Source organism: Alligator mississippiensis, chromosome 8 (genome assembly GCF_030867095.1).
Source record: "Alligator mississippiensis isolate rAllMis1 chromosome 8, rAllMis1, whole genome shotgun sequence".
In the NCBI taxonomy this organism is placed as follows: domain Eukaryota; kingdom Metazoa; phylum Chordata; order Crocodylia; family Alligatoridae; genus Alligator; species Alligator mississippiensis.
The window spans coordinates 71109921-71133972 of NC_081831.1; the positions used below are offsets into that span (position 1 = coordinate 71109921).

The following is a 24052-nucleotide window of genomic DNA, read 5'->3' on the forward strand; positions in this document are numbered from 1 at the left end:
TTGCTCATATGCATATTTTTAAGTTATAGCGGACATAAGAGATATGTACTTACTGTAAAACAAGAGTAAGTAATTTTATTGCTTGGACTGCAACATCATATTCTTTGTCCAGAGTCATAGACACAATTCTATCCTAGGAATAAAAAATAAACTAGTTTAAGTGTTGGGGTTGGGGAGGGAATTGTAGAAAGCTTAAATTTTCAGGGGTTTTTTTTTTTTTAAATACCAAAATATACTAACCTTGAATCGACTGGTAAAGAGTTCCAATTTGGAATTAAGCTCTTTATTATAGTAAAGCCCTTGCAAAGCAGTAAGACATTTGAGTCTTACTTCTCCTTGCTAAAATAAAATAAGATAAAATAAATCAATTTTAAAAGCCATGCACCTAAGTCTTCAAAGCATAAACAACTCTCCCCTCTAAAATTCAACTTAGTTAAACAAAGTTCAGTTCTTAGGCCCTGAGTTACATTATGGAATATTATTATTTGATTGGCACCATTAGCATAGCTCTCAAGTAATATTAGTCAACTGTATGTTTTTGTGAGTGAGTGAGGTAGTTAGCCGCGTTAGTCTGAAGTCAGAAGGCACCTTTATAGACTAAGCAAATAAGACGTGTATGCATACATACACACACACATTTTCATGAACCCAAGTTCATTTCACAGATGCTGTGAAAGAACATGGAGATCACAGAGTTTGAGAGATGACATAATTCCTCTGCCTACACATTTGTTTTGCCCTTCCAGGGTGTATTTTAAACGCTCCAGAGATCCAGAGAAACAGGAAGCCCTAGAAATCCCACAGTATAAACAACGTGAAACATTTAAGCTGAAGTGAAAACAGCTGAAGACAACAGAGCGCAGTGTGTACTCTATATACTTTGGGTGAAGAAAGGCATAACGATCAAAAATAGTTTCAAATGCTATTAAAATATTCCAAATGGGCCAGCTGTACACATGTACATGCTCTCTTGAAACACTCTCAAGTGGCTGAACCACTCCAGAAATAGCATCTCTTGAAATGAAGTGCTATTCTGGAATGTTTCACTTTGTGTTATGTCTGGATGGAAACAGGGACACCCATAGGTTCTCCAAAATCCTACATGGCTCTGCTCTGCATCCCTCCCACAGGTGAGGGAGGGATGACAGCCTGGTACCTGTCCATCCACCAGGTACCATTCCCAGAGCCCCTCTTCCCTCTCCGGTTACAGGTGCTCCAGCCTCAAATCACCTCTATTCTCCAATGGAGGATGATGGGACAGAAGAGATTCTGGCTGCTTAACACTGAGATCCCTGCAGTGGGTGCCCTGCACAGTAGCTTGATAACCCACAATGAGAATCTTATGGCTAGGTAGCACCTGCTGCAAGCTGCTGCTCTGACACCCCCTTCCCATCCAGATCTCCATGCCTGCACTGAACCTGGAACCTACACCTCTCCAGCCCCCAATTCCACAATGCCTCACTGCTCCTGGAGAGGAGGGGAGCAGAGGTTAGGAAATGGAGAGCTGGATATCCCAGCAGTAAGATGCCTCATCTGTTCCACAGGCTCTCCTGCCCCACAGCTGACACCTTCTCCAGACCCCTGATAGATCCAGCACCCCAACCCACCACACACCTGCTAGACTTCTGTGCCCTTACTGCTGCCGCCACCCCCCAGCAAGACTCCCTTGCAGCCAGCCATAGGAGCTGGGATTCTGATCCCCCAATCCACCTACTTCTCTATCCAGGAAGCAGAGCAATCAGCTGCATATAGCCCATAACAAGTTTCAATAGTTCCAGCTGGGGCTGGGACAGTGGCTGCATGTGCATTTTCTGGCTGACCATTTTGTTTTGAAATGCTTCCTAATGTGTTTCAAAATCTGTCCATACCCCAAAAGACAAACTTCCCAGCTTCAATCATGCACAGTAAAATACAGTTTAATTACAGCCAATACCTCCTTTAGAAAGCCAACTTTTTGAGAAGTCAGCCCCTTTTATAGCTGTCAATCTAGACCATGGTATACAGAAATTGCCATTCACTTTTGAAAATCTAGACAAACATACCGTAAAAAAGATGACCAATATGAACTATACTATTCATATAGAACAGGGTGACCTAAATATATTGCTGCTTGGCACTGGACCATAATAAAACTTTTGGTGCCAAATGCTTTATGGGATTAGTGTCTGATTATGATGACTTCAAGTTTCATTGGTCCCTCTGCTCAAAAACTAAATTCTATTTTGAGCCTAGTAATTTGAAAAGAGATGGACTGATTTCTCTCTCCAAAACTCAGGGCCGCAAACAGCATTGTTATAACATGAAGCTTACCTTATCATGCATAGTCCAACCCACATATTTTAAATAGCTGTCATTAAGAAAGGCATCACTGTACATTTTCATCCAAATTCCAATCTCTTCAATGCAGATAGCTCTTATTTCAGCTATTGCATCTCTGCAAGGGAGAAGCATCAAATTACATGATTAAAAGGACTTAAAACCAACCCTACAAAAAGTTCACAAAGTTACATATTACTTAACAGTAAACTTACCGGTATCTATGCACAAAAACACCTTTAAATATTGCATTCATCATGTTTTCTATCTCATCCTGATTTTCCTGAAGCTGAAAATAAGAATATAGTACATAGATGCTAAGTGATGTTATTAAACAAAATAATCCAAGTATTTTACCAGTTGTGAATATGGTTTCATTCATGAATCTTACAAGGAAGACTTAACTGCAGACCAAACAGATTCAAAATTATTTTGGTAGTTAAGCTTATTCTGCAGTATTTGTAAATACCACATTTTCAGTATCACAATTTAATATTTAACAGACGTCAAATACTGTAGCATGTCAATACCTATTACAGAGACCTTTAGGGAGGGGAAAAAGAGATTTTTCCTCCTCTTCTACACAAGCAATCTAGCCTTCAGCAAACCCATTTTGCCTAATCAATTTTGTCTGACAAGAACAACTAATTGCTTTGTATAATTAATACCAGTTTAAGCCTAATAATAGTAATCCATCTCTAACACACTTCATATGCTTTTATGGACAAATATTATTAAAATGGTGCCCAAAGAATGCTAGCTGCTTTACAAAAAGGGGAAACCATTCCTACCCTGAGAAGATAATAGGCTAAAACATACAAGTGAATCATCTTACAAGAGATCAAGCAAACAGAGAGGTTCCATAATCATGCTATTATTTCATTTCTGAATTTTACTGGTTTTATCACTTTGCCCATCACCCAGCTGGTCAGGATAGGGAAATCTGATGAGTCTGGTAAAAATACTGAGTTAGAAAAACCAACAACAACCCCTCCTCTGCAAGAGTATAACACTTAGAAAAGATGAAGATGTAACATTCCAGATATGGACACACACAAGTACCCCAAAACAGAGATTTAAGAAAAGGAGATCACAAGCTTAAATTCTGCATAGAAGATAAAGAAAAGTCAGCTAAGAGACTTGAAGGAAAACTGAATAATGACAGAGCAGCAAACAAGTTATTTTTCTGCTGCATCACATGTCTGTAAAAAAGTGGAATGGGTTAGCAGAGGTAATGAGGAAAGTCAGAGCCACACTGATGCAGCAGACAAAGTCTGTATGTGTTGTAAATGACATCACCCAGATACAGACTCAGAAATACCAGGGACCATTTCCCTCCAATGGTCCATCAAAAGAAACAAGACAGAGAACCTCTTATATAGCAATCCAAAAAGTTCCCTAGACAGGTGTGTTCTTAAATAACAAGGGAACAAATGAAAAAGAAAAAGTTAACTATGGTAACTAGAAAGGTAAAAAGGTTAGAAAAAGCAGGTGGCATACTTTGGGTACAGTTTTTGTAACACTAACCCACTGAAGCATATATAGTGTGTGGTGTGAAGGGGGGGAAAGATTACATTCAAGAAGAAGAGCAAAACAATAGGAAAAAGAATTACAAGATGAAATAAATATAACAAAAGGATGAGATAAAGAAGGAAAATTACAGAGTATTTTGGCATACAGTATGATTAAATAAAAACTGAAATCACACAAGCATTAAATGAAAACAGCCTTCAAACTAATACTTTCAACAACAAAAAAATGGATAAATTAAACCAAGCTAAGAAAACCTCACAGAGAAAGTTTAAAAACCAAATAAATATGGAGCAACAAAATAAGCTAGAGAAAGCCTTGATTCCTACACTGTTTTCTCCTGTGTGCTGTTAGGCACTGATCCTGGAAACACATATGGTAATGCCACTGAATTCAGTGGGACTGCTCATATGTGTGACTGTTCAAAAGATGAGACCTTCAAGATGTACGCCTTTGAAAAACAGGTAATGTTTATTTTCATAATAAGTTAAATAAATAGTAGTAAGTAAAAAAGCAATCCAAAATGCTTGGCTTAATAAACTGAAGTGCTATTTCTAAACAGGTGGGATGATTATTTTACAGAATTAACTGCTTTCCTTACAATATAAAAAAAAAAGGTAAATTAGGGATCATGAATAGTGCTAGGTTGACAGCAGTACCTTAGTGAAGTTCCCTATCTACAGAAAGGGAGAGAGATAGAGGTAGTTTTTAGGTTCCCAACTTAGTGAAGTTCCCTATCTACAGAAAGGGAGAGAGATAGAGGTAGTTTTTAGGTTCCCAACTTTGCATCAGTTTTGACCCAAGATAGTCAATTTCTATGGAAAAGATTATACCAAAAACTTTTTTCTGAGATGGGTGTCCATGTTACAAAAAACATCTACTACACTGAGATAACATCTTCCTTATCTTAGAAAAATATAGCACTGAAAAGATGGTATGAAACTGACCTCAATTTGAACCTTTAATCAATATATGAAAAGTTGTGTATCCCAACCCCAAATAGTGCCCAAAATTACATTGTTCCTCGTTCACCTTATTAAGGCTGCAACAACTGAATTTTGACAAGTGATTGCACATATGGTCTATGTCTGCCTCCTCCTATAAAAGCTAAATATTCAGAAGTATGTTCTCAGCATTTAACAGAATTAAGTTGTTGGGCAGAGTTGATTATGTATGGTTTAAAGATAAAAGAAAGAAAGAATGAAAGGAAAAAAATTTCAACAAAGGGCTGCACTGGGGACCACAGCAATGAAGCATGCCACTGCTTACATGCTACTACCCAAAATAGATGTAATATGCAATGCTGAGCAATTTTACTGGTGCATGCCCAGCAGTCACTAACAGCAACATTACATCCATCACAGGGTGCAGTGTGGGGTGCACCCTACCACAGTCCTTTGACAAAAGACATGCCCCAAATGACTGAAAACTCCCTTTCCAAAAAACAGTTCTTAGGACAAAAAATGGTATTTGTCATTTCATCAACATTTTCCCTCCAATGGTCCATAAAACACAGTAGCTAGAAATATTGACAATTGCTCTGACCTCTTTCCTTTTCTGTAGCAAGAGTTCCAGCCTATCATTTGCTCGTTTCCCAATTATTTTATTTCGCTCTGCTTCATACTGCCGTTGTGTATTGTCCATGTTAATACTAAGATTTAATGCCACATTCACTAAAGCAGTCATCAGCTTCATAGCTACAAAAAAAGTAAAAAAAAAAAATGAGGACTGATTAAAAAAAGTTATCTGATGTAAGAAAGATGCAAATAAATGAGTTATGATAAAAGTAAACCAACACCCTACTACCACTTACATATACATATGGAAAAAGTATGATTATTTTATTTAATTCTCCTTTAAACTTTAAGGCATCCTGCACACTTAAATTTAAATAAAAGCATGGTCACTACCACTGTAGCAAACAAGAGCTATTCAAACATCATTATTTATTAACCTTTATTAAGGTATATAATGAATTAAATGCCATAATGTTTACTATACTATTAGCTCTGATTTTCCTCATGCTTTGATGGTTATTATGTCATCTGAATTGCAACACATGTTTACTCAGAAAAGCTTTAATTCAACTGGATGATCAAATGCCAAGATACATTGCCAAGGAAATATTAAAGTATTTCACTACTAAATTAGTTAACAAACTTCATAAAGCCACTTTAGAATTCTTCTCATCCCCTTGATGAGAGCATTTTATTTAACTTTCTTGTCCTTTATTTACAAATACAGGTTTCCCTCATTTTACACGGGTTCTGTATGTGCAAATTCACTCTTATGAGATGACCCTTTCTATACCAAAAATTCATTATATGCGAGGTAAATTCACTCTTATGTGATCAGTGTGGTGGAAGCCCGCAGTCAGCTGCTTGGTGCAGTGCAGTGCACTGCGAGAATGACATGCACCAAAATATAGTTTTCTGTGTAGCTCTGTGCTCCTCGCTTGTTGTCCACGACACATGTTTCTGTAGCTGCCATCCCCATTATGGTAGTGCCCTGTGGTTGTGTGTACTATCTGCTGTTGGCGAGTACCAAAATTGTCTTGTAAAAGCGGTAGAAATGGGTCTGGGGGTCAGTACAGTCGAGGTCTTGGAACGTACCCTATTTGCTGCATTGTAAAGTGAATTTGAGTTAAGCTCAATTTTCCAGGAACACATATACAGCATAAAGCAAGGGAAACCCATACACAGTAATAGTGTTTGCCAGTCCAAATGGTGGATCAGGGGTGGGCAATGTTTTTGGGCAGAGTGCCAAAAAGGCATGCAACCTCAACGTTTAAGCTGTTGGCATGCCAGGGACAGACAGCAGGGAAGTTGCGGGGGGCCTGATCCTTGTTGTGGCAGTGCAGCCCCAGCCCTTTCCCCAAGGTACAAGTGTCAGGCAAAGTGTCTTCTCATGCCACACTGGTGCCAGTGCCGGAGGTAGCCTAACCCTGTGCTAGATAATTGATTAAAGTGCAAATTATAGCTGGAAAATGGTTTTCAGTAAGCCATTCTGATTCAGTGACTCTACATGGAGAAAGAAGTCATTAAAAACATACTTATCCCCTTTATATTTTTTGTAACAACAACAAATACTGAATCATATACAAGACTAGAAGGTTTTATGAACAAATACTTCAAAAAGGAGAATAAAAATGTTTGAGCAGGCATGACTGCAGGGTATAGAGGAGTTTAGCATAAAATGGTATGGATGAACTCTGAATGTTGTCAGAATTAAAAGAAGTGCAGAAGTTGCAGCTCAAATGTTAGGAATCACCACATGCCAGCTAAATCCTAGCTACAGGTGAGTTTTGTTGACTGTTCCTGTTCCAGACAGGTTGCATATAATCAATGATACCAGGCCATATTTTTTAATTGAAGAAATTGCTCAACAGACATCAATGCAGCTACTTTGGTGAGTAAGGGCTGATTGATTGGTGCCCTAATTAAAAGCAATTTTTTTTTTCTGGACTGACATTAACCAGCAGCAGCGTCACTCTTGCAACCTTTACTTAGGTACAGCCCATTGTTATTTCAACTGGAATTTTGCTTAGGTAAGAGCCGCAAGATTTGCTTTTTAAGTAGCTACTTTTACATTACTTATACAGTAGAATACCAACAGAACAACTGAAAATGATTGCCTTAGAGTAATAAGGCTTTGCTTCTCTGGTAATTATGATAAATGCCTTCAATGCGTCTCTGCAGGAGTCAGGCAACAAGAAGCATCTGCCAAGTTCTATTTCACTGACTATAGCACTTGAATAACTAGAATTGATTGTGAAATTAGCTTCCTATGAGAGCCAGCAAGTTCTTTGTTAAAAAGTGCTCTCAAGAGTCCAACCTGCTCTCAAGAGTCCAGGATACATATGGCCCAAATTCACCTCATTCCCCAGATACGGTTTGAACAAGAAAGAAGCCACCACCAAGTTAACTTCAAACCTCCTCAAATTTGGTTGCTCCTACCTGCCCTGTTTTTCAGGGAGCCTTTCCTACCCACCTGTACCTGGGTGTCCTAAGGAATCACTTGCACTGTGACAGTCATCCATAACTTAATATCCATTTCTCCAAAGTATAAGGCTATTTCAGACAAACATTACCTACCTATCTTATTCGTTTTCATGGACAGACAAGTTTAATTGAACTGTTTACAAAAAAACAGTAATGGAACAGGAAATCCTTAGAAAGGTTTATACTTTTCTCAGTGACTGATTCACTGTTAGAAAAGCTCTTTAAACTATTTTAAATGAAAATAGGGTATTCAGAGATTGTAAAAAAAAACAAAACAAAACAAAAAAACCCCCCCAAGACTGCAACTAACAGCACAGTAATTTTTACTACAAGTAATAACCCAGTCAATTAAAAATAGAAAAATGGAAGATGGATGCTAAGCTAAAAACATCTCTCAGAAGGAATGGCACTTATCACGGGAGATAACAAATATACTTTAATATATAGTTCAATGATCTAGTAGGTTTCTCAACGAGACAGAAAAACCACAAATCAAATGCGTTCCACAGCACAACTAGGGATTTTTTTTGTTTTTAAAGAAACATTGTTTATCTGACATCCTCCATTATCTAAACCTTAGATTATCCGCACAGCAATTTTGTTCTACTAAACGTGTGCGCGCACGCATGTGGACGCGTATTCCCCTTCTCCCCCACACATGAATACAGAACGAACTCTACTTATAAGAGTAACAGTACTATACCAAACAACTAATGTGACTACTTCTACCTGTTACAGAGTACTCCCCATTTTGCATCTCTACTCCTAGGTTCAATACAGTAACTTGTAACTGGTAGTATCATAACTGCTCTCTTAAATCACATATATCTATTAAATGCAAGTCTGCTACTATTTTATACTATTCACACTATGTTAGCATGTGTACTTCCTCACAAGATACTACATTTTCACTTATCTCAACAGCTTCTCAGTGGATTTGGGTAACCAAAGATTCACTTTAATATAAAAATTCAATTACTTGCTTTAATTCCTAATTAAAAGTGGGATCAAATCTAAAAGAAAAACAAAACAAAACAAAAAACTGAGCCAGAATATATAACTAAATATTGGGGGGAAGGAAAAATTGTGTAAATCCAATTCAATAGATTATGAATTACCTGGAATCTAAATATTCACAACTTTTGTTGTTTGTTTTGTTTTTTTAAATAGAACCGTCCCTTCCCAGGCAAGACTGGAAACAAAATGAATACAGAATAGGAATAAATAAAAGCATGCTGACCTGCCAGTGTGCTAGTGTGTCGAAATGCTCTGACTTGTGAATCTGATAGTCCTGTAAGTAGTGAAATCACTGTATCCATCATATATTCATCATATATGATACTATATTGACACTGCCGGACGAGTACTCCAATGAATTCACAAAAACTGGATTTGAACTTCTTCCACTGAGGACCAGCCATAGTAAGTGGATAATCTCCGCTATCCTATAAGCAGGAACAAAACAGGAACAGAAAAAAGGTTAAACTTCTTAAAGTCTTAGCCACCATATAATTAAATACAATATGAAAGCATATAATATATAGAGGTTGTTGACTGTAGCTGTGTTGGTCTAAGGACACAGGCAGACAAGGTTCTTTGGGTAAATGGGATATCTTGTATTACACCAACTAAATAGTTGGAAAAATTGTTCTTTGCAAGCTTTCAGATACAAACACCCTTCTTCAGGCACAGGGACCTATCTAACCCCCAGCTGGGGTCCCATGGAGAGCAGGGGAGGGGGTTTAATTCCTCCCCCCCTCAAAGTGCCAGCCTGGGCCAGCATCTGGCCATGTCCTCGTTCAAAGGGACAGCAGGGAAAAAGCCTGCCAGGGCTCTTACTTCCTCTCCTCCCTAGGCACACCCTGGGTGGGGGGGGGGTTAAACTCCCCCCCATCATACTCAGCTCAAGCAGGGATGGGGGAAAAAGCCCCTGAGGGCTTTCCTCCCAGCTGCCCAGTCACTGCCAAAGCGAAGGGAAGGGAAGGCACCCTTCAGCTTCTGGCCTGAGCCACTGCACGCATGTGGCTGCATTTCTGGAACCAAAAATGAATGTCTATTCACATGCTTCTCAGCTCAATCTACGCAGTTTAGACTAACCTGCTAATATTAAATCAATTTAGTCTCAAGGTTTTTGATAGTCTGTACTTAGTCAAAGAGAGCAGCAATTAATGCTGCAACTGCTCTCTTGCTACCAAACTCCCAGACTCTTGGGGAGTCTCATAGGCCAGATTACACCACTGTGGGACAGATCTGGCCCATGGACTAGGGGTTAAGCACCCCTCATCTAGTCTAACCAGAAGTGCCACATAAATATTTCCTACATCAGCCATGATGCTCATGAGACATGGAATCACGGCTGAGATAAAGATATCAAGAGCCATTGGTGCATCAGATTGAACATTCTTGATGCTACAAACAACTCCACTACCACCCAGTGAAAACAATGAATGCACAGAGAGCCTTTCTGCCTCAGAATGACTTCTCAAAGCCTCGTGAGAGAAACACATGAAGGTATGTCCAGACAACAAGTAAATCTGACAAGTGATTTCTCATTTGCCTTCAGTAAGTACTTCTGCAGTGCCCCCCCCCCCTCCCCCCCTGCCCTTTAACACACTACCAACATTACACTTCTGTAGGAACGTTAAGGTGCACACTTAGAAGGACTGAATGGCTGTCATCCTGATCTAACATTGAGCAAGAAACCACAATACTTCGTAGACTTTAATTCCAAGCATCAGTATGAGAGGATTTTATGGGAACACAGAAGAGAACATAAGTACTCATCACATACATTATTTCCAATCCTTCTGCTACTAGAACTCTAACTTAATAAGAAACAGGTTTTGATATAGAGTATAATCCAATCAGAAAGTCCAAAACTAGAAAGGGTATTTGGTCTTATTGGCAGAGATTATAAACAAGAACACTTTTGAATGCCTACAGTTATTCCCAAGCAGTAAGTGAACATCTTTTGACACATGACAAAAATTTCATTTTACTTTGCAGAGCCTAAGGCTAATGATAAAATCCAGAGTTATACACTGATTTCTGAGAAAAATCTGTTACCATTTTAGGCAAAAGTGTTGTATTACGTTTTAAAGCAACCTTATTTTATTAGAATATAAGGCAAGAATGATCACGGATCAGACTGACTCACCTCAATGTTCGAGGCAATAACCAACAAGGTGGCAATTTTAAACCATCAAAATGGTGGAAAACCATCAGTATGATATGAACGAAATTCAAGTCATTGGGATTTAAGGATTCATAAAGCTTGTAAAATAAATTTAGTGAGTAGTAAGCAGACTCCTCAGTTTAACGGTCTAGACTTAGAACTTTAAGTACCTGGACCTCTACCTCCAAGTACCCGAGTATATGAACTCCATGTAAATAATGCTCTTTAAGTACAAAGTACTGACAGTGCAGTCAACTTAACAAGCATTAATTACAGCAGTTAGTGCCACGGTATTAGTATTAGCAGGCCCAGTACTGACCTGTTTTTTCATTTTCAAAGCTTCTAATAGCAGCACCTTGACAGCTGCTTTTCTTTCACTGTTTCAGATGCAGTTAAACCAAGTGCAATAAATTACAAAAAAAGACCGTTACAGTTAGCATGCTCTTAACCAAAGTATAATTAAGCTTCAAAGTAGCCCATGAGGCTGAAATATGCCAAGAACTTCTGTTTATATACAGAACCACTATTTGGGGCTAGACTCATGCTATGCAGTGAAGTGAAGTAGGCAGTAAGCATAGAGATGGAATACACAGTACTTTAAAAAAATATTTACCTGAAAATATAAGAGCGCCCCACGTATACATATAAAATAAACTGACTGACACCCAAAGATTAAGACAACCTATTCTTGTTCAAAACAAATTTAAGTCTGGTATCTGGGGTATATAATTTCCCTTTCATTATCATGGTGCCTAGAAACCTCAGCCAAGATGGGTGGCTTGCTGTGCTGACCATGGATAAATATATGGCAAAAGTTAGTTGAATAATCAGAGAATATAAATCAGAAAATTCTTCAAAAGAACACTACTTTTTGTAAACATTTCTTCCAAAGACATCTACATTTTTATTTTTATTTTTAGAGAAAAATAAATTCCAGAAAATGCCACTGAAGGAAAACAGTGGAAGGCTATTAGTCTTTAGAAAACATTTATGCTGATTGTTTTTTCCTTGCAAATGAGGTGCATCTAGGGATATATTTTACCCCTACTGAAAGACGTGTGTACTGAAGTACTCAATTTATTTCTACTGAAACTACTATCATAACTATGGCATCATTTGATAAAAGGATGAACAGACTGTCTTTGTTAAACAGTACAAGCGCTTTGATAGCTAGTTTACCACAGACTAAATGCTGCGTTGACCTTTAAACATCAACAACTTGGCAGGATGAGAATACCAGACTAACTTGATAACTATACAGAGCTGCTTTCTTCAAAAAATAAAGGATTACTCCATTTTGGATAACATCTGGCTGACAATCTGGTGACCAAAGATCCTCAGTCTTGCAACTGAAATAAGTCACCACCACCAAAATGTCTATCAATGAACATGGCTCTAGCCTTCACAGGAAAGACAAACTTCCTAAGCCAAAACAGCCACACAAGGCTAACAACGAACTGCCTGTTACGTCTGAACACGAGAGAAGTCAATTTGGGACCTTTGATACTTGCTGGTATTATTTGCAAAGACCAAGATGCTATAAGAAGATTATTTTCTTTTAGACTCATTTAAAACTTGCTTCTGCATCCATAATAGTGCTATTCTGTAAGCTAAAAACCTAACGTTTTTAGTATCATTTTTTTACTATACTGAAATTAAATTTGTGCCTAGATGTAAGAGTTTCAACTTCACTTTTTAACACAAGCAGACATTTCAAATAACCTGGCAGCACACAAAGCTGGAAGCATAATTTTAACATTCTGAAAGGCTGATGCTACTGAAAAGGCTCCCCTGTCCCTCCCCTCCCAACAGTGCCATCAGGCTCAAACAGCTTTCAAGAGCTCTTCCTCATGATGAGGTTTCAGGTTCACAATTTCCATTTTAAAGAAATAATATTGCATTAATGCATCTTGTCTTTTTTCCTGTAAAGGGATCTGTATTTTTCATACTTACATCAAATTCAAATTTGACTTCAAAAGGTACAACAATGTACAAAATAAAGTTCTACATCTGATATGATTTTGATTACATGAATTATTCAAGGCTTTCACTCAAGAAACATGTCATTAAAACCAGTTACAAAGTTCTATTCATGTATTTAACAGATCATCTATTTTTGAAACTTAATTCTGGGAATAATGTGATCTAGCAGCGTGAACAGGTAAATTGAAAAGCTTTGTGGGTCACATGAAATTACTGAAAGTTAAAGCATTACCTCATCAAACTCTTCAGTCATTTTTCGGATTATTTCAGAATTTTGCATGTGTCGAAACATCTCTGCCGTAACAACTCCTACAATTCACAGACATTAGATTAGTACTGTAGATATGAAAGAGGAATGGCAGATTGCATATTACCCAAAACAATTTAATTGGACACCTGTCAATTAATATAGGTACAAGTTTTTTGTTTGTCATGTTCAAGTTACACAGCCAGACAAAAATAAATCTCATCTCGCATATTTATTGCCTGCATTTAGAAGCACTATTAAAGTACAGAGGTTGAACCAATATCATACCCATAGACAGTGATATAAAAAACAATTTCCCTTCAAACTGAAAATAACTTCAGGGTACATTAAAGTTTTGATTTTAAAATATTTAAAGGTATCCACATCTAGAAAAATGGACAGTCATTTTTTAACCTTATAGTTTGGTACCCCTACCTACAGTTTACAAAAATACAAAAAAAAATACAAAATTCCAAGTTCACATAAAAGGACAAGGTTCTTTGAGAGACAAGCTCTCATAACTCTAAATTAAAGGTGAGGGATAGGGTGAACTCAAAATCTCAAAAAAAAAAAAAAAACAGACATTAAGAATACATTACATCTTAATATTTTTTTTCTTACCACCTCCTCTCCACCACAAAAAAATATAAAATCAAATCAACCGAAATAAAATTCAAGAGCCTTATAGAAATTTCAAGTCAAGGCAATAAAAACAGAAGTGCTGTGAGGGCAGTAGGCCCACATCCCATAACCAGGGAAATACCCGTCCATCAATCTTTAGAAACCCTTCCAGCCCAACAAAAAGGCAAGCAAGCAGCTGAAGAAGGAATGAAGGCCCGCAAAATATCACTACTCAATGCCACATCTTTTTGGTAGACAAAGTAGAAGGACAGCCCTCTCCACCAATCAGTAGCAATGGATGGGGCCTTCAGGACCTCTTGACCAATCATCAGTGAGGGGCAGGGCTGCTGTGAAATGTTCGTGAAAATGGTTCTGTGTGCTGCAAAAAACCCTTCACCTCACCCCAGTTTAGGTAGGTCCCTAGCCCTAATGATAAGAAAATGGGCAGGTGTAACGTACAGCAGTATATCAACATGCATCTTACCTTTGCAGCCTGAACACTGAATAAAGAAGTTGATGAGATCAAGAAGTGCTATATCTCTGTCATGTTTGTATGACTCTATCCAGTCATCCACTACAGACTGGGAGGGTGGGGGAAAAAACAAAACAAAACATTAACTCATTGTTTCTTTTTAAAAATTGGCAAAAAATAACCTATTACTGAGCGCCAGGAGCACACAAAAGCACATGTAATTTTTTTCATCTATTAGCAAACGGAACTCTTAAAACTAACAGATTACCCCTGCAAAACATATGCATACACACACACACACACACAGTATGAACAGAACAAAAGACTACAGCTTAACTTTATTATGCTTCCTAACACATAGTCTTAGAAGAAAATTTAAGTTTTAAACAAAATAATGTTTCTTAATCTACAAAAGCAGTTCTTTCCAGGTACTTCATTGGAGTCCACACTTCAGTACCTACTTCCAGATTAAGACTGCCAGGAACTCCCTATTTTCCCTAAAACGTTGAACTTTTCATGAACTGTTCCTTGAGTATCAGCTATGTGATGCTATAACAAGAGGTCTTGAAGACTGGGGCAAAGACTAAGATGTTGTTCTACACTTAAAAATTTGCTATCTTAAATATACTTATAGGGTTGTATCAGCTAATGCCCCAACAGAGACATGTGAATGATACAAGGCATAACTTTTGCTGGTATAGCTTAAACTTGTGAATATGAATAAGCAATAAATGCAAAAGGAGGTGCTTGTTGGTTCTACGCAAGAACTTTTGTCCACATTCTCTTAAAGCACTGATTTTTTCACATTCTGAACCAATATAACTACTAGGCCTGTGCGAAGCAGCTAGTATTTGCTTCAGATTCAGTTGATTCGGGGGGGGGGGGGGGGGGGGGGGGGGGCACAGTGATTCAAATCACTGTCCCAGATCAATTCGGCCAAATGCGTTTCGGAGATTCAGTTGCTGCTGAATCTCCAAATCACCCAGGCCCATTCCCTGCCCACTCTACCAGCCCGGCAATGGCTGCCGTGCCTGCCCCAGGTCCAGCGCTTTGAAAATAAAAAGCCCCAATTCAGCAAGTGCTGTTGAGTGGGGGGGCAAGCCCCGCTGCCCCCTACTGCGTGGGGGGCTCTCCATGAGCCCCCCCAAGGCCGTTGCAGGAGCAGTGAGTCCAGGGCTTTTCTTGGGTTTTTTTCTTAAAGGGCTGGAGCTGTGGCAGGCGGGGCAGCTATGGGGAGTCTGGGGGGCTCGTGGCAGAGCCCCCCATGCAGCGTGGGGCAATGGGGATCACTCCCCACCCAGCAGCAGCCGGTGAGTTGGGGTTTTTCTATAAAGCACCAGGAGCTGGGGTGGGAGGGGCAGCCATTGGGGGGGGATCTGGGGGAGCAGGCAGGGGATGGGGGCTGGCAGGGGTCCCCCTCATGGTCCCTTCCCCCAGCCCTCCCTCCCCACCCCTAGTATTTACCAGCTCCAAGTCCGGCTGCAGCTCCCTGTTGCAGCCACTGGGGACTTTCCGAATCAAAGCTCTCTAAAATCTTTTCCAAAGATTCAGAGAGCTTTGAATCTATTCGGACCTTTTATTTGGTCCCCGATACGGTTCGGATTCAGAGATTCGGCCACCGAATCGGGCCACATCTCTGCTGAATCAAATTAGGGACTGAAGCTTCACACAGCCCTACTATCCTTTGCTTTCTGAACTTTTCCATTTTTGCCCCACTCAAAGATGTTCAAGTCTCTATTATACTTTATTATAGATTCCTAGATGCTAGAGTCAGAAGGGACCTCAAAAGATCATCGAGTCCGACCCCTTGCCTAGGCAGGAAAGAATGCTGGAGTCAGATGACCCCAGTCAGATGCCTATCCAGCCTTCTCTTAAAGACCCCCAAGGTAGGGGAGAGCACCACCTCCCTTGGAAGCCCATTCCAAATTTTGGCCACCCTTACCATGAAGAAGTTTTTCCTGATGTCTAGCCTAAATCTGCTATCTGTCAGTTTGTGACCATTGTTCCTTGTTACCCAAAGAGGCGCCCTGGTGAACAAAGCATCTCCGATTCCTTGCTGCGTCCCCCTAATGAAATTTGTAGGTGGTCACAAGATCACCTCTCAGCCTTCTCTTGCGTAGGCTGAAGAGGTCCCGGTCCCTCAGTCTCTCCTCATAGGGCTTGTCCTGTAAGCCCCTAACCATAGGAGTGGCCCTCCTCTAGACCCTCTTGAGTCTATCAACATCCTGCTTGAAGTATGGCGCCCAAAATTGGACTCAGTACTCCAACTGTGGTCTGACCAAAGCTGCATAGAGGGGAGGTATCACCTCCTTGGATCTATTTGTCATGCATCTGCTGATGCATGATAATGTGCAGCTAGCTTTGCTGATGATTTCGTCACACTGACAACTCATGTTCATCTTGGAGTCCACTATGACTCTGAGATCCCTTTCCACTTCTGTGCTCCTGAGAGGGTCACTTTCCAGCCAGTAGATGTGCTGGATATTTCTGCGCCCTAAGTGCAGCACTCTGCACTTGCTCTTGTTGAAACTACATCCTATTGTGTACTGCCCACCTCTTTTAACCTGCCCAGATCTGCCTGCAATCATTCTCTACTGTCTGAAGTGTCACTTCACTACACAATTTAGGGCAGAGTACATTTCACGCCCACATCCAAGTCACTGATGAAGATACTGAAGAGTACAGGTCCAAGGACCGAACCCTGCAGAACCCCACTACCCACATCCTTCCAGGTCAATACTGACCTATCTACTACCACTCTCTGGGTGCGAGTACTAAGCCAATTTGTCACACAACAGACCGTGTAAACATCTATGTCACAACCTCTTAATTTATTTATGAGAATAGGATGAGATACCGTATTGAAGGCCTTGCTGAAGTCCAAGAAAACACTATCCACCTCTACTCCTGCGTCTAAGCATTTTGTGACCCTGTCATAAACGAAACCAGATTGGTCAGGCAAGATCTCCCTGCTACGAATCCATGCGGGTTTCCCTGCTGCATTATTTTCCCGCTGGACTCCCACAAATATGATTCTTCATAATCTTTTTAAAGACCTTTCCAAGGATGGAGATGAGACTGACTGGCCTATAATTACTCAGATCCTCCTTCCTCCCCCTTCTTGAAAATAGGGACCACACTGGCCCTTTTTCAGTCCTCTGGGACCTGACCTGAGTGCCACAAGCACTCAAACAGCCATGCCAGTGGTTCTGCTATAACACTGGCCAATTCCTTTAGTACCCTCAGATGCAGCTCATCCGGGCCTGCTGACTTGAACACATCCAGGCCATCCAAATAACTCTGCAACAAGTCAGCGTCAACAGCTGGTAGGCTGGTGTCCCTCTGATGCCCATCTAAGAAGCCATTAGGAGACTTATCTGGAGCCCTGTTCAGGAACACTGGGGCAAAAAACTGATTGAATAGCTCAGCCTTGTCCCCCCTGTCTTTCACTAATTGCTCCTCCTTGTTCAGTAGAGGTCCTATGCTGTCCTGTGTTTTGCTTTTACTCCCTACATACCTTAAAAAAAAAAAAGACTTTTTGTTGTCTTTAATTTGTATTGCCAGCCTCAGCTCTGTAGTTGCTTTGGCCTTTCTAACTGCCTCACTGCAAGTGCAGGCCAAGTAGTCATACTCCTCCTTGGTAGCTTCCCCCTGCTTCCACTGCCTATATGCCTTCTTTTTGGCTCTTAGGCTCCCCTGGATTTCCCTGTTTAGCCAAGGAAGTTATTTAGCTCCTTTCCCCCTTTTCCCTCATACTGGGATAGTCTCCCTCTGCACCCAAAGGATCGCTTCCTTTAGGAACGACCACCCTTCCTGGACTCGCATCTTGCCAATGCTGTTTTCCTGCAGTGCGTCACTGAATAAACTCCTAAGCACACTGATGTTAGCCTTCCTAAAGTCAAGCCCTTCCACCCTACTAGTTATCTTACCCACCCTACACCATATGGTGAATTCAACTGACTGGTGGGCACTGTCCCCAAGGTGACCACGAATCTGCAGCTCCCCTACCAGGTCCTTCCCCCTAGCCAACACCAAATCCAGTAAGGCATTCCCCCTAGTGGGACCATATACCTCCTGCATTAGGAGGAGAAACCCTACTTATTGAAAGGGTCAACATTAGCAAAAACCTGAAACTGAAACAGCCACCATCACCAATATAGCAATATCAAAGGATGTCTAAACCTAGTATCTGGTCCTTTCCACCCTGACAGTTGTCTTATGTATTCATACAATTAGAGGAAAAGGGATTATGCAACAGAAGCCTTCCTGCACTTCACGGACAAAGCTCTGGAAGAGTATGTAACACTGAAACAGTGGCATCCAGAGATTAATGGAGCCTCTTTAGGCAGACTTCCCAGCAGTAATTCATGATTCCAGGAGACTAAATTTAAGACTATGAACCACTCTTAACTCTTCTTTTCACAAGGCTCTCTCCATCAGGGATCTGGAGAGACAGCTGCCAGCAACCTTCAAATAAATGTACTTTTATTTTACCACTTTAGATAGGTTATTGAAGGATTTATATCTACCTATTGAAAAAATGTGGTGCTCAAGTTAGTTAAAAATAGGAATTTTCATTCTGTGGGAATTCCAAAAAGTGTTCTGTATCAGAATGAAAAAAATAGAAATTAAAACATCTCCCCCCCCTTCTTCAAATCCAAAACATTCTAAAATAAACTTAGTTTTGCCTGGACAATTTTTTATTGCAATTCTACCTGGAAACCCAAGCTCTGCAGCCCCCAATTAAGTTTTGCAGGAGGGAGCCTTGGCATCTTAGGGCACCAACCCTGGAACAGTCTTTCTGCCAAGGTGGCAGAGGGGTAAATATGGCAGACAGGGTTCCATTAAACTCCTCCGTGGAAGATATGTCAAAATCAACATGGTTCCAAGAAATGTCTTGGTGTCAACAAACCAGCTTTTTCTTCTGGAAAGTTTCTGTGCACAAACCTCATAACCGTATTTACAAGATCACTTGAGGACTGCCTACTCCAGAAACTTATCACAGAGCGAAATTTCCTAGCCAGGATCCAAACCAGCTCCTGCTCAGATCATTTTGTTAAGCAGTAGGCAGCATATTAGAAAGTTACAGCAAAAACAATGATAGAAATGTAATTCCGTTTTTTTACCTCCGCTTATTTAAAAAGAGGAATGTGTGAGTTACCCTTGGTCATTATTTAATTCCTTTTAAAATGTTTATTGACCTCTGGTAACCGCCAAGCCATTTAAAACTGCAGTTTTATTATTAGCCATCCTGGTAATTATCAACATTATGCATGTCTGAATATTTAGTCATCTGAAGCTACTTAGCAAGATAAGGTGCAAACCAACACGTCCTCAGGAAGGTTAATAATGTAACCCCTTACATTATAAAAGTGATTGTCATTTTTATTGTCATTATTTACACCCTTTTTACTTCCTATATTCTTGCTGACAATGAAACGGTCAGTTTCACTTTATATTCTTTACGTTGCAAAATCTGGGTTTAAGCAATCATAGGACTTTTTAAATGCCTGTCATTAAAATGTATTAAAGACTGCACAAAAGTCTGCTTTGATTTTATTACTATTATTATTTTTGCAAAGAATCAATTCTGGCATAAATTTAAATTTAAAATCCTTTCAAGTCCCACAGAGACGCAGCTCTTACCTGCATAGCACTCTTGCCCATTTTAACTACTTCAAACAGCATCATGTTTTCCACACCATTCTGTTGGTGATGCCCATTCATCCGATTTGGACCACCAGGCTTCCCTCCTCCGTTTCCACCTTTCCCCTTTTCCCCTGGGCCTTTTTTTCCCTTTTTACAAGTCTGCAAACAAAAGTGAGATTTAAATTATTGTCAAGTTATCACCCTATGGAAACTAATAATGATGCAAATAACTCTAAGACTTCCTTATTATGTAAACAATGATTTCTAAAGAGTCGAGTTATTATGACTTCTTTTATTTGAAAATGGGATCTAACCTGAAAGTAGTCATACACAGACTTATTTTTAAAATGTCAGCAATATAATATTTGTACTTAGTGAGAACAACTTTATTAAACTGCTTTCCACTTGCTAAAAAAATCTGGGTAAATGAGTAGAACAGCTTCTGAAATCCTCTTACAATATACTCCAAAACGGACATTCCTCTCCTGAGTGTCTGTCAGGTAATTCAGATATACAGGGAGTACTTACTGTAGTAGTTTTGAAAAAAGTTCAGATAAGAGGAGTACACAGATAAAATAAACTTGTTAGGGGGAAAAGTACCAATTGTTATAATAATAAAATATTAGGTTAGCTTTATTTTTAATTATCTTTGTTTGCTAGGACAAAGGAATCCTCAGCTAGAAATTTTATTGGAAGTTTTAAAAAGTCTTCGCTGAGTTTCGTTATTTGTAAGTACTTCTAACATGAAGAGCACCAAAATTATATTGACCAATAAACAAAATCAGCATGTAATCTAAGCTTAGATACCATTTCAGTGGAATGAAGTAAAAGAACAATTAAAGCTTCTTTTTGACAATACCTTACTATAGTGGTTCTCAACTTTTTTAGACTCAAAGTACCCCTCCAAAACTTCTCAAAATGTAGCAGCACTCTATTAAAAAATCTGAATTTAAATATATTATGCACAATATACACATTATAATGATATTATTAATACGTAAACAATTGATAGGGTCATACTGCAATCATCCCACTGCCACCACAGCCAGGTCAAACTTCACTGCACAACTCCTGCAGAGTCAGATGGGGAAGTGGCTGTGACAGGAACATGTGGTCTTGCTGCCTCCTTCCTCAAGGCAACCCTGCATGGCATCTCCCAAAAATAAGCACGCGAGACAGGTGGAAGTGTCCCTTGCATCTGTTTTCAGAAGGCACTCTGGAGCCGAACTGAGAAGCAGCTATTACAGAAAGGCGCACCTGTTGGCATTACATTGTACAGGCAGGTAGTCACCCCTGCTGAGTCTTCCTGGTTCGACTCCAACAAGTCATAAGGAGGCATGAAAACGGAGGCATACTACGGTCCAGTTCTACCTGGGTTAGTTCCAACGTGCCTGGCACTCCAGGTGAGAACCACTGCCTTAGTAACATGCATTTAAAAGGCAAATATATTCCTCTGTACTTAAATACAAGTAGGAATATGAACTCTCTTCATTTGAGATGTTTTAAAAAGGTATGAGTTATTCACAAGCCAATTTTCCCCACTATGATACAGAAAACTAACAAGCACCAAAACAAGTGCTTGTTCATTTCCATCAGCAAAAAAGCATTATCCCGGATTAACTAAACGTACTTTTCCTTTGCCTTGTTTTTGATTTTTTCCTTCAATATCTTCAAAGTCTGTATCAGAAGAAAAGTGTGTTTCAGACTCCCTGAAAAGACAAAGCACATGGTTACATAATTCCTTGGAAGCCAGCAATATAAATAGCAGAGCTAAAATTGTATCTTCAATAAAGATACCATATCAACTCCACTTGAACAAGTATTTAAATGTGGCCTTTCATTTTAAACACTCAGAGGTAGATGAATAAATATATAATTTTTGTTTTTCTGCATTATTAACCGAACAAAATGTTCGATTTCTTGCTTTGATGAAAGAGAAAAAGATGAGTAAGAAAACAACCGGTGAAACAGGAGTTTACTAGATTCTTCACAGAACATGAATGTTTATTGATGTTTTGCATGTATACTTCAGTTATCAAACAACATTCCATATTTTACCATCTGCAACGCTTGCCTAAAAAGTAAAAGATTCCCTCAGCCTCAAAAACCAAGAGGCCTGTTCTCTTGGTAAGTTCATGAAATATGTGTATGCATCAACAAGAGTTCTATTTATATTAAGAGATGTGTGAATACAGTGATTCAAAAGCCATTTACCTTAGAAGATAAATTCAAGCTAGAATCATAAAATACCAGTTAGAATTCTCTAAACTTTTATTTTAACAAAGAGCTTTGTACGTACTTAAGGAGTCGGGGGGGGGGGGGGGGGAAGAGAGTAAACTACCCCTATGGCATTATTAACTTCACCAAGTTTCACATATATAGTATGTTTACAGTCCTTGTTAAGTACAAAATTTGGAACACTATTACGTGCATGTTTTCATACATAGAGATGATGTAATATATCCAAGTCAGTACTGTCACTGACCTTGTAATTTATGTATCCTGACTCTTGCTCTAAGCAATCATCTGAAAAGGCGATTTAAACTGAAAGTTTTTCCACATTTGCTTCTTCACGTGGTACTAATAAAGCCAGAAAATTGAAGCCCTGATCACGCTTAAAAAAAAAAATCATTAAAGTCTTAGAACTATCATCATTTTGTCATTCCTGTTTTTGAAAATCTATCTAGTAGGGGTGCACCAATAAAGACTTTTTTTGGCTGATACCAATCAATTATTAACCAGCTATAATTGGCTGATACCTATCCAATTGCTGATATGAAGCCCAGCATCTTAAGAGACCAGCGTCCAGCTGATAAATCTGTGTGGGGTTATGGGTGCGGGGGGCACAGATCAAGGCCCCCACAGTGAGGGTGGGAGTGGGGCTGGGGCAGGGCAGGGCAGGGCAGGGCAGGACAGAGCCATGGGAGGCTCGTCCCAGGGACAGAGCAGCTCCAGTTACTGCACACACTTACAGGAGCGGCATGTGCCCCCTGGATTTATGTGTAGGGCGAGGGTGGGCTGCAGGCTCAGGAGCTGTGCCAGCCTCTTCCAGGGGGGGGGCGGGCGGACGCCCTGGGGCTGTGCTTGAGGCATGCAGCAGCACTGGGAGGGGGGCTAGAGTCTTCCCAAAATTAGCCCCCCTCCCCAGGCAGTCCTCCTACCAGCACTGCTGCCACCCACCCCAATCCTGCCCACCCTGAACTCAGTCACAGCACAGCTCCACCACCGCAGCCTACCCTCACCCGACACATACATCCAGAGGGAACATGCTCCCCATGCCTCCCCTGGGGGTGCACACAGCAGCAGGACCCGCCCTCCCTGCCCCTGGATGAGCCGCCCACGGGAAGAGGCTGCCTGCCCCTGCTCAGCTTCCTCCCTCACCCTGGGGGCCTCAATCTGCCCCTCCACACATTTCCCTCCCCCCCACAGACTTACTGGCCAGATGCTGCCCTCCAAGCCGCTGAGCTGCATTCCTGGCCACATGCATGCTGCAGCTGTGTGCGTGCGTGCGGCATTTATCAATGACATTAAAATCGGCTATACCAGCCAAAAAAAGCCGATTGCTAATAACATCAAGTTTCCTTTCATCAGTGCTGATATGATATGGACCAATATATTGGTGCACCTCTACTATCTAAAAGATTCAGATAGATTGAAATCAGTCCTAACCCTTATGCCTAGAGACAGAAGTTACACATAAAATGGTTTAAGTGATCAGAAACTGGTTTAAACCTGTACCAGAACATAAGTTCAGTGCACATAAAGGAGCTTCAAAATGGCTGAAACTGGTTTAAGATAAACCTGGTTGAATGTAGTAACATTCTTAAATAATTGAGGTCAAACCGGTTTATGGAACTTCTGTCCCAGACCCCTTCCTGGTTTAGGTTAAATCAGAGTCCCCCAGCATCCCAACATGCTTTTCAGCTCTAGGCTGGGCTGTGGCATCTGCCTCAGAGAGCAGGGCTGGAGCCGCCCCTCTGCTCTCTAGCCAGAGCAGGAGCGGAGGCGTGGCCAGATGCTGACCAACCATGGCCCCCTGAAGCAAGGGGGGCAGGGAG

At 40.3% G+C, this 24052-nt stretch overlaps 1 protein-coding gene across 3 annotated transcripts in view; it reads right to left on the minus strand.

The window, feature by feature from the left end:
* The window catches only part of STAG2 (STAG2 cohesin complex component), a 116876-nt gene that overhangs the window by 33982 nt on the left and 58842 nt on the right, over positions 1-24052 (minus strand). For all 3 annotated transcript variants that reach the window (XM_059732828.1, XM_059732829.1, XM_059732830.1), the window contains exons 3-12: positions 21625-21703; positions 19992-20153; positions 14358-14454; positions 13238-13314; positions 9088-9292; positions 5392-5543; positions 2532-2605; positions 2311-2434; positions 241-339; positions 54-133 (exon numbers count right to left, since the gene is read on the minus strand). In XM_059732828.1, coding sequence (XP_059588811.1) covers positions 54-133; positions 241-339; positions 2311-2434; positions 2532-2605; positions 5392-5543; positions 9088-9292; positions 13238-13314; positions 14358-14454; positions 19992-20153; positions 21625-21703 — 1149 coding nt within the window. The remainder of the gene's footprint in view (positions 1-53; positions 134-240; positions 340-2310; positions 2435-2531; positions 2606-5391; positions 5544-9087; positions 9293-13237; positions 13315-14357; positions 14455-19991; positions 20154-21624; positions 21704-24052) is intronic.